This window comes from Engystomops pustulosus, chromosome 9 (assembly GCF_040894005.1).
Source record: "Engystomops pustulosus chromosome 9, aEngPut4.maternal, whole genome shotgun sequence".
Lineage (NCBI taxonomy): Eukaryota > Metazoa > Chordata > Amphibia > Anura > Leptodactylidae > Engystomops > Engystomops pustulosus.
Window position 1 is genome coordinate 13,473,370 of NC_092419.1, and position 11,332 is coordinate 13,484,701.

An 11,332-nucleotide genomic window follows, 5' to 3' on the forward strand; every position below is an offset into this window, starting at 1 on the left:
TGTCGGCCATGTTTTCTGGGCCAAACACTTAGTCTCTTGTATTGGGAGTTGTGGGTAGTAGTTTCTCCTCTCACTACAGACGACTCTGCTGCTCCCTGTACAATGTTAGTTCTAGGAATTGCTGGATAAAGCCTATGGAATTTTTGGGTTTTTTTTTCTTTTTCTTCTCACTAGCCATTATGGTTGTATTTTTCCAGCAGGATCAAACCCTCCATGTGAACTTAAGGCGCAGCTCTAGACGTGGTTTCACAGCTGCTACACATAGATCAGGTCTATCCACGTGGAAGGTAATTCGCAGTACCAGACACAACCACCGGTGGGCAGTCATCAGCCGTTTACAGGAATTTCCTCAGGAGGGGCATTAAATCATATATTTTCTCCAAAGAGGCATCAGGCAGCAGAAACTGTTGTGATCTCTATATGGCCGGTCCAAATTTGCACCAGAATCTACTCCCTGAAAGGGTCTGCATTGGCACCTGGAGTTGGATAATCACCACTCGATGAACCCTAAATGGAGCAAACACATGAGCTCAGGTACGGGGGGCAATGGAGACCACCTGGGCGCTAACAATTAGGACTAGAGACAGACTATTGATAGTATCGCTGTCTGTAAGCCCTGGTGCACACAGATTGTAACTACCTCAAGTCCTCCTATGAGCGCAGCCCTGCGCATGCACCAAGTCTCTCCATACTGTCAATGGGTCGGGCATTTTTAATATACATGTCTTGTGAACTGTATGCGTCCCATGTGCCACGCGACCCGGTGCCGCGCCCAGTCGCCGCGTGCCCGCCATGCAGGTGCTGAGTACGGAATAGTTTGACCACTGCCATTCGTCAGCTGTTAGACCAAATCCAGATGGAAACTGCAGCAGGTTCTCTAAAAAAAAAAATTCCATGTCAATTTTTTTTATTAAAAGTTTGGAAAAAATTGGGATTTGATATCTACTGTAAGGAATGATGTGTCTGGCTTCTAAAATAATATGCAAAGTAGATGGACAGGGCCAATATGACATCACTGGATTCTGAAACCTGGGACACACCCAGCTCTCTCCTCATTGGCTCCTGAATTATGACATTACCTTCATCTATGACAGTGATGGCGAACCTTTTAGAGGCCGAGTGCCCAAACTACAACCCAAAACCCTGCTTATTTATCACGAGGTGCCAACCAAAAATTAAAGCAGTAACTTATTGCTCCCTGTTCTACAAAGTTCAAGTACCGTATATTTGCCTATTGATATGACTGGAAGCAGCATCTTTTAAGTTGCTTTGAACTGCAGGAAGATTCTTTGAGTCTTGTCTGGTGTTCTGGGGCGATGGCCCATAAGGGCTCCGAGTGCCGCCTCTGGCACCCGTGCCAAAGGTTCGCCACCACTGATCTATGACATCATGTGGTTGTATAACCATGGAATATAGAAGAGAATTCTCAGACTCCACATTGATAATTGTCCCAGGAGAGCGATTTACTACAGAAACTTTGGGTTTTGTGGAAAGGGGTGATGGGGGTTAGTGGTGGAACATCTCAGTAGAGATGCTGCCCCCTTTAGGGGAGAAGGGGGATGGTGTCAAGAGGAAGAGAGAAACGAATAGGAAGAAGACAAACCGAAAAAGAGATGCAACAAAAGGAGCAATAGAGACAATAGCTCCGAAAAGAGTCAACCAGAGACCCAAAATCGCCATAGCCTTGAAGAAGAACGACGTCCTAGCGCTCATGGAGGGGCCTGACAAACCAGGAGCTGGCCAAAAAGAAAGTAAGGAGACCACTATATTATCACACAAGGGTAGTCCCTCTTCCACGTCCACCAAGAACTGGCCTGGGCGGTTTTGGAATTGTCTTCCCGGCCCCCTCTACAAAAAAAATAACATGAAAGTGACTATAAAAGCCATAAAAAAAAGGAAAGCAGCTCTTCTCTGGATGCATCCCTAGTCATGGAATATCTCCCTGGTGGTGACCTGGAAGAAGTGCTGGCAGATGATGGATCCCTGGATCTGAGGACCACTGTTCTATGTTCTTCTGAAATAATATGTGGCCTAAGAAACCTGCACAGACGGAGGTGATCCATAGGACACGACCTTATTAGCCACCAGGGACTCATCCACATCTGTGATTCAGGCACAGCTTTGATAAGGTAGTGTACACTGTCCAATACGGCACCAGAGATGATGGATGACTGCGAAGACTCAGCGGTGGACATGTGAGTATTTGGGATCCTCCATTATCTGATAACCAATGACTTTAAGCTTGAAGAGGCCGACAAACGCAAGGAGCTCAGATATGGGATTATGGAGGATGAGCCCTTCTACCTTGGAGAAAGATGGACGCCTGTAATGGAGCGGAGATGTGCAGCAACACCCACCCTACGCTGAGATCGATGGGGAGAAGGTTGAGAACCAGAACATCAAGATCATCTCTTACCAATCCTTGTCCTTCCAGCCAGTCACAGGAAGTCATACTCAACCACCACTCTCCATGGTCATCCCAAATTTTTCATTTGATGTCCCTGAGCGGCCCATATTATTGAAAGGAAACCTACCATCAGATATCTATCTATTAGGCTACATTCACACTGCTGTTGCCCGCCTGTACCGTACCGTAGTGGGCAACGGCAGTGCACGGGGAGAAGAGGAGGTGGTGAGCTCACCCCCGCCCCTCTCCATAGGGATACATGGCGCACGGCGCCGTATTACGGCTAAAGATTTTTTTCCCGGGTATGGTGCCGCACGTGTGCCCATTGCCGTCTATGGAGGATGTATATCGGCCGTATATACGTCCTCCATACGGTCATGTGAATGTAGCCTTACAGTTCCCACCTACATTCTAAACCCTAATCTATGTTAAGATAATACAAGACTACAATCTGCTGTAATACAACTTATGAATATGTTAATTTCTGGAGAAGCTACGTGGAGAAGCCTTTGCTCCTGCACCACGTCCCAGAAATGAGCAGATTGTTTAGATAAGCTGTTGTTTAGTGTGGATAGTAGACTAGTATCTAAAGATCGATAAGGGTTTAAAATATAGGTGGCAACCTACCTTAAGGGGTAGATACACAGTGCCAGAACATAACGGCCTCCTCCATCCTGCACAGCAGGGACAGTGTCTTTCCAAGATATGATTCATTTTTCCATCCGTGACCATAGAGCTGATGTGGCTTGTCAAAAAGTTTTGATTCCAGTCTCATCTGTCCATAGGACATTCTCCCAGAAGCTTTTGTGGATTATCAACAAGTAGTTTAGCAAATTTCAGTCTTGCTTTTGAATGATTTGTTTTCAGCAATGGTGTCCTCCCTGGTCGTCTCCCATTAAGTCCGCTATGGCTCAAACAACAACAGCTCTGACAATGATGTTTATTGAGCTTGTAGTACACTTTTAATATCTTGAAAAATTTTTCTTCTCTTTTGTTTCCATTTGTATTATTGTCTCTTTGATTTGTCATCACTTTTCCACCTGTGGCCATATCCAGGTAGGTCGGCTACAGTCCTATAGATCTTTCATTTCTGAATAATATGTGCAACTGTAGTCACAGGAACATCAAGCTGCTTGGAGATGTCTTATAAACTTTACCTTTTACATACATACTCTTCCCTGTTCGGCCAGTTTTGTGCAGTGCAATGATGACTGTACGTGTTTCTTTAGAGATAACCATGGTTAACAGAGGAGAAACAATGATGCCTAGCACCAGCCTCCTTTTATAGTGTCCAGTGGTATGATTGTTACTTAATCCTGACAGATTGATCTCCAGCCCTGTCCCCATCAGCCCCCGCACCTATGTTACTGGAGACATCACTGACACCATGGCAGCTGCTCCGCCTAAGGCGCCTGCAATGAAGTTGAAATGTGTTTTGGGGGGGAAAAGTTCATTTTCTAGGCAAATATTGACTTTGCGATTAATTGCTGTTAAGCTGATCACTCTATAACATTCTGGAGTAGATGAAAATTGCCATTATAAAACCTGATGCAGTAGACTTTGTAACAATTAACATTTGTATCATTCTCAAAACTTTTCGCCATGACTGTACAGCACAATGAGGAGCTGTACCCTATATACAGCACGGTGTTTAACTCACATTTTAATTGAAATTTAATTTAACTTTGTCAGTTTCAAGTTATTTCTGTGGCCATTGTGGGTTTTCTTGTATGTGCTGGATGGGAGGACATGTGTTGGGGATGGAGCCTCCTTCTATCTCTGACCAAATAATTGTGACTCCACTATCTACATAATATACAACTCGCCATGTCTCCAGGACGTCGTGTCGCTCCACCTCATCCCATTACTGGTGGAAGGCGCTGGGTGTTGGGCTCATGGGAAGTAGCGTTGGAAGCTTTAAAGAAGATTCACAAATCTAGAGAATGATCTCCAAAAATGAAGAATTTATGAAGATGTGCTGAGTATGGAGCCTCCTCCTGTCCTTGACCCACTAATTGTGACTCCACTACATACATCATATAATTCTCCACAATGTCTCCAGGACGTCGTGTCGCTCCATCCGTGTTGGGATCATTGGAAGTAGCGTTATAAGCTTCATAGAAGATTCACAATTATCTAGATAAGGATTTATATAGGAATATTTTTAATACTTTTTATTAGGTTTCCTTCATAATTTTCTTGTTCCCTCCATTGATAAGGCAGGTTTCTGGAAGCCTTGATCAGTCCAAGGGATGTGACCCTTATGTCACCTATATAGACTTGAATGAACACTGTGTCACATCATCACATCCATCTATAACCATCTATGGTTCTGGGGACTCATGACACAGGACTACAGGTTTTATCTGACGTCATGAGTATAATACAGAACATGAGTCGTGTAGCGAGGGCAGTGACTCCGAGCATCATAGAAGAATATATAAGGACTATATTCCATGGATTCACTCTGGTCATTTAACATCCTAAGCTTAATAAAACTATCCCAATTTTAATTCCCATCCATTCTGTTCCCAACCCAACAAGATCAATTAATGGGTCACAAGGTCCACTTTACATCCTGTCATTAACTGTCTATCGGAATCCTGGAAAATCGAAGCGTAACACTTGGCTTTATGTTGGACCTGATGCTCTAGGACAATAGACAAGTCATTATGAGCTCAGGAGGCCAAAAAGCCCTTAAAACAATAGTTTTTAATGACCAGAGATTTGCACATAGACCACAAAAAAGCTTTACTCTACACTGAGCATCTAGTAATAGGTCCCAATACATTGTAAGAGACAATGATGGAAGGATTTCTGATCTTCAGTGACTCGGCAGATGGAGACAATCACAAAATGTATCAAAATAAAAGCAAAGGGAGAACATCCGGAGGATAATTCGTGGGCCGGAGGAATTGGAAATGAGCAACAAGACGCCAATAATAGTCACCACCGCAGAGGATCAGCATCAACGATGGACAATTTATTGGAAAATCTTTAAAAATTTTGTAAATCCAAAAATCCAACAGGAGCAAAAACTAAATAAAACATAATAAATAAATACAAATGATCAAATAAATTATTAAATAAATTATAAATAAATACAATAATTATCAAAATGTCTGTAGTGAAGGGAAATTTCTGAAGGGATCCAGTTGGTTCCCCTGTGGAGACGGATGCTGTAGATCCATGGACACTGAGGTTCCTCTTTCTGGTTTTGGATTTCCCCTTGGATTTTCCTTGACGATTGTTTGTAGTTACTTCCCATGAACCCAACACCCAACATCTTCCACCAGTAACGGGATGAGGCTGAGTATCACAGCGTCCTGGAGACATTGTGGAGATGCCTACAACACAGGATGTAACGTGATTAGAGACAACCATCTGCAAGGAAAGAACTAACAAAAATCAGTATGAAGCCTCTGGACTGCAGAAGAGCATCATGTGTGGAGCCTCATCTCCAAATTAAAGAGATATCTACAAGTGGCATCTAAGGAGAAACCCAAAGGAGGAGGCAAAATGGAGAAATCTGGAGCTGAATGTAAGGAGCCAGTCATGTTATCTTACCAGATCCATAAAATACTGGAGATGGTGGAGCCACGGCTTTAGCTGCTCAGATGGAGTCTCACTGATTCCTGGTGACTCTTTCTGTTAGATGGAAGAAGATGATGGAAAAGTGACGGATAAATATCTACATAAATATAATGCAGTCAAAGAGTTGACAAGACAAAAGTGGAGGAACATAGAAACCTACACAGATCATGAAAACATCTCGTAACTGGAGGAAGATCATGAGGGATTTTGATCCAGAGTCTGAAACATCAGACATGGGGATATTCTCCAGAACATCAACTGTGACTGACACTCGCTCCAGGGTAAGGATCAGACGGTCACTGGGCTGTGGAAGGGAACAATGGAGAAGGTTTGGGTGCACATGATTAATATCTGGGGGTGGTTTAGTTTTCTGGTTGGTGTGAAGGTTGTCAGTAAGAGAGAACAGTAAGTAATTACCTCTAGATCACATCCCGATGGCTTGTGTCTCACCATTCTCCTGTAGCATTTGATGGCACTGGGGGACATGTTCTTCTCCTGTGGAGAGGGTAGAGCCTAATTATATGTATATTATAGACATTTTATGTCATCAGAACAAATTTCTTCATTCAAAGTGGTTCCTGACATGATGCCACCTGCATATCCCTGACCCAAACTCCTCTGAATATAAGACGATTGTCCTCCTTACATGGTCATTCTGCAGTTGTCTGATCGCGGTGATGTCCTCGGTAGATAGTGACTTATATCTGGACATGGGGCAGCGTCTCCTGTGTGGATGTCCGCTCACTGCCACCAGCACAATACTGAGGACCACCAGTCTCATGTCCATGGCTGGAGGATCGCTGCCGATCTGGAGACTTTCTTCTCTTCCTATGAACCTGTGGAGAAGATAATAACACATATTCCATGGTGATTGTCCATAAATCCATCATGTAAATGTCCACAGCTCTGATATCCTGGAGAAGATGTTCACCTGCTCAGGTGTCCTGTGTCTCTCTTGTTGTCTCAGCAATGTCTTGAGTCTTTCCATTTTTTGCCTTTTATACTTTGGTCTCCAGTAGAAAAATTCCTCCATTTTCTGGATGTGGAGAATCTTCTCCCTACGATCAGAATATAAATGACAAGAGATAAGTGACAGCGTCCAAGGGGATATAACTTACCGCAACTTTCAGTTTCCTTACTATACAGGTGAGAAGAAGACGTCAGGTAACTGGGAGGAGCCTCGTACAGGTGAGAAGGTGACAGCAGGTAACTTGGAGGAGACTCCACCTCTACTACAGGTAACAGGAGGAATCCCGGCTATATACAGAGATGCTACAGGCCACAGTACAATACAGATACACCCACAGTCTGTGGTCTTTGAGGACCCTCCTGTTATTCAGTGACTGCCTCCATATTGTTACATGTAATATACAATCTGTAGCAGGAGTTCCTCCTGTCACCTGTAGCACTAGAGGAGTCTCCTCCCAGTTACCTGGAGGCTGCTTCTTACCTGTACAGTAAGGAAACTGAAAGCCGTGAAAAGTTCCCACGGCTTCTGTCACTTGTATTCTTATCGTGGTGAGAAGATTCTCCACATCCTAAAAATGGAGGAATTTTTCTGCTGGACCCTGAAATATAAAAGGAGAAACATGGAAAGACTTGAGATACAACTGAGACAAGCAGCAGAGAGTCACAGGACACCTGAGCAGGTGAGCATCTTCTCCAGGATATCAGAGCTGTGGACATTTACATGATGGATTTATGGACAATCACCATGGAATATGTGTTATTATCTTCTCCACAGGTTCATAGGAAGAGAAGAAAGTCTCCAGATCGGCAGCGATCCTCCAGCCATGGACATGAGACTGGTGGTCCTCAGTATTGTGCTGGTGGCAGTGAGCGGACATCCACACAGGAGACGCTGCCCGATGTCCAGATATAAGTCACTATCTACCGAGGACATCACCGCGATCAGACAACTGCAGAATGACCATGTAAGGAGGGCAATCGTCTTCTATTTGGAAAGTGTCTGATCCATCGTTATGCGGGTGGTGTCAGGAGTCAGGAACTACCCCAAATCTTTCTATTATGGTTTATATTATACTGTGGATTTCAGAATGGTCAAATCTTAAAGAAATCAACTTTCTACTATCAGTCACTGATCTGATACATGATCAGATCTTTAATGATCTTTGTTCCTATCATGTTCTACAGGAACTTATGGTGAATGCTGTGGTTTCCAGTATTTATTCTGTGTATTATGTGATGTTACGCTTCATCCAATCCTTCTCTAACGTCTACAGGCACAGAACATGTCCTCCAGTGCAATGAGATGCTACAGAAGGATGATAAGACACAAGCCGTCTGTATGTGACCTAAAGGTGAGGACATGTCTGTCATCTATCGCTGACCACTTCTTCTACAAAATAATCCACTAAAGTTTATCCCAGGCCAATAATTTGGTCTTCTCTACATCTTCCTATCTACAGTCCAGGGACCGTCTGATAATGATCTCCAAGAGAGTTACAATAACCACAGAAGTTCTGGCTAATCTGTCCACATCCGCTGTGCCCGACCCTGTATCACAGTCACTCATGATGCTCCTCAAAATCAAAGATGATCTTCTGATCTGTGTAAGTCCTTTGGGTCCTCATGTTCATTGTCATAAGGGTTGAGCTGGATTGGGAAATATTCAACTTGAATTCAACTTCAATTTCTTATTTTTAGAGGGGATCACCAGGACAGGACAGGGACACATCTTCTGAGCAGCTGAAGCCATGGCTGCACCATCTCCAGCACTTTGTGGAAGAGGTAAGTGTCCTACAATGTCCTAAACAGAGGAGTAGAAGTATCGTCAATGGAGGTCCCAATTATTTAAGGGTCTAAACAACATAAAAAAAGACAAAAAGCAAGAAAAAAAACCAACAGTGGTAGATAGAGGAGATGCCACCATGACAAAGGGATCCTATAATAAAAACCTTAAACCTTTTCTTGTAGGCATCTCCACAATGTCTCCAGGACGCTGTGATCCTCAGCCTCGTCCCGTTACTGGTGGAAGATGTTGGATGTTGGGCTCATGGGAAGTAACTACAAAGAAGCCTCACAGAAGGTCCACAAGTCTAGAAGATGGTCTTCACTGTCTCTAGGAAAAGATCTACATAGTCTCCTGATGATTATATGGACATCATCCCTTCTCATCATCGGGTCACATTTCTAAAACAGAAGATATTTCTATAGAACTATTTTTTTTCTATTTTGCACAACAAATATTTATTTTAATTTATTTTATAATTTATTTAAGAATATATTTATGAGTGAATGTGAAGATATTTATTGAAGTCTTGTATCATAAGTTTTTATAAAATAAAATTCTTTTCAGCGCCCATTCGATTGTTACCGATTCCATTCTTTTTCTTCTTCCTTGTATATTTTCTTAAAGGGTTTGAACATTTTAAGCTACTAATTCATATTTTTTGCATAATGAAAAGTTCTAAATTTTGCAATATACTTTCTGTATCAATTCATTGTGGTTTTCTAGATCTCTGCTTGCTGTCATTCTATAGGAAGCTTCATTCTTTACTTCCTGTGGATAAACACCAGTCCCTGGTCAGGTGGACGGATCGTAATATATCCCTGGTCATGTGATGTCAAACGGGTGCACAGCTCGTTATATCACATAGCTTTAAATGCTCTCTGTGACACCAATGAAACGTGCACCTGTGTGACATCACATGACCAGGGATATTACAAGCCATGCACCTGTGTGACATCACATGACCAAGGATATAACGAGCCGTGCACCTGTGTGACATCATATGATCAGGGATATAACAATTATAGGGGGCTGTATATAGTTAATGCTGTGGGATTGTATATAGGTAATGTTGAAGGGGCTGTACATAGTGATTACTGGGAGCTGTATATTGTGATTTCTGGGGACTGTACATAGTTATTGCTGGGGGGCTGTATACATGTATTGCTGGGAGCAATGTCTGCCTTTCATTTGTTCATTTTAATAGAAATTTACTTTTGTCAGTTTCAAGTTATCTCTGTGACCATTTTCTTGTATGTGCTGGATGGGAGGACATGTATTGGGTATGGCGGCTCCTCCTATCTCTGACCAAATAATTGTGACTCCACTATCTACATAATATACAACTCGCCATGTCTCCAGGACGTCGTGTCGCTCCACCTCATCCCATTACTGGCGGAAGGCGCTGGGTGTTGGGCTCATTGGAAGCTTTACAGAAGATCCACAAATCTAGAGAATGATCTCCAACAATGAAGAAGTTCTGAAGAGAATGGAGCCTCCTCCTGTCCTTGACCCACTACCTAGATCATATAATTCTCCACAATGGGGCAGATTTACTTACCCGGTCCATTCGCGATCCAGCGGCGCGTTCTCTGCGGTGGATTTGGGTCTTCTGGTGATTCACTAAGGCAGCTCCTCCGACGTCCACCAGGTGTCGCTGAATGCACTGGAGTTCACCAAGCCGGGCCGAGTGAAGGTAAGCCCGTGTCCAGCGACACTTTTTTTTTAAAAAATGCGGTGGTTTTTCCGAATTCGTCGGGTTTTCGTTCTGCCACGCCCCCCGATTTCTGGCGCGTGCATGCCGGCGCTGATGCGCCACAATCCGATCGTGTTCGCCAAAAACCCGGGGCAATACAGGGAAAATCGGCGCAAATCGGAAATATTCGGGTAACACGTCGGGGAAAACGCAAATCGGGCCCTTAGTTCATGACCCCCAATGTCTCCAGGACGTCGTGTCGCTCCCCCTCATCCCATTACTGGGGGAAGACGCTCGGTGTTGGGATCATTGGAAGTAGCGTTATAAGCTTCAAAGAAGATTCAAAATTCTCTAGATAAGGATCTGCCCAGCAAAGTCTATAATAGTAGAATACCTCAACCGAATGAAAGTCCTTTAAGAATTATACAATATATAGGAATATTTTTAATACTTTTATTAAGGTTTCTTTCATAATTTTCTTGTTATCTCCATTGATAAGGCAGTTTTCTGGAAGCCGTTATCAGTCCAAGGGATATGACCCTTATGTCACCTATATAGACTTGAATGAACACTGTGTCACATTACATCCATCTATAACCATCTATGGTGCTGGGGACTCATGACACAGGACTACAGCTTTTATCTGACGTCATGATTATAATAGAACATCATGTTCTTCAATACTCTTCACTCCGTACTAACACCAAAGGTGCAGCCACCTGTCACAGACCTTGGGGCTGAAGATCTGGCACCTACTTTAAAGATAAAATCGACTGCATTCGCCAGGAAATAATTTCTCAGTCCACTAACTCCATAAATCCCCTTCCCTCCGGTACCGCACCCTGTTCACTCTCATCCTTTGAGCCAGTCACAGAGGAAGAAG

General features: G+C 43.3%; 2 protein-coding genes across 2 annotated transcripts; one reads left to right on the forward strand and one right to left on the reverse strand.

Moving 5' to 3' along the window:
- Positions 1-5,544: 5,544 nt before the first annotated feature.
- Positions 5,545-6,839, reverse strand: LOC140077171 (interferon lambda-3-like). The gene is made up of 5 exons (XM_072124120.1): positions 6,648-6,839; positions 6,419-6,496; positions 6,162-6,305; positions 5,975-6,055; positions 5,545-5,754 (listed from the first exon to the last, which is right to left on the reverse strand). The coding sequence occupies exons 1-5, from the start codon at positions 6,786-6,788 to the stop codon at positions 5,665-5,667; spliced, it is 534 nt and encodes a 177-aa protein (XP_071980221.1). The 5' UTR covers positions 6,789-6,839; the 3' UTR covers positions 5,545-5,664.
- Positions 6,840-7,751: 912 nt separating this feature from the next.
- On the forward strand, positions 7,752-9,138 carry LOC140077840 (interferon lambda-3-like). Its single transcript, XM_072125377.1, has 5 exons — positions 7,752-7,935; positions 8,245-8,322; positions 8,431-8,574; positions 8,669-8,752; positions 8,939-9,138. Exons 1-5 carry the CDS (start codon positions 7,795-7,797, stop codon positions 9,026-9,028), a joined length of 537 nt encoding a protein of 178 aa, XP_071981478.1. The 5' UTR covers positions 7,752-7,794; the 3' UTR covers positions 9,029-9,138.
- The last annotated feature ends 2,194 nt before the right edge of the window (positions 9,139-11,332 follow it).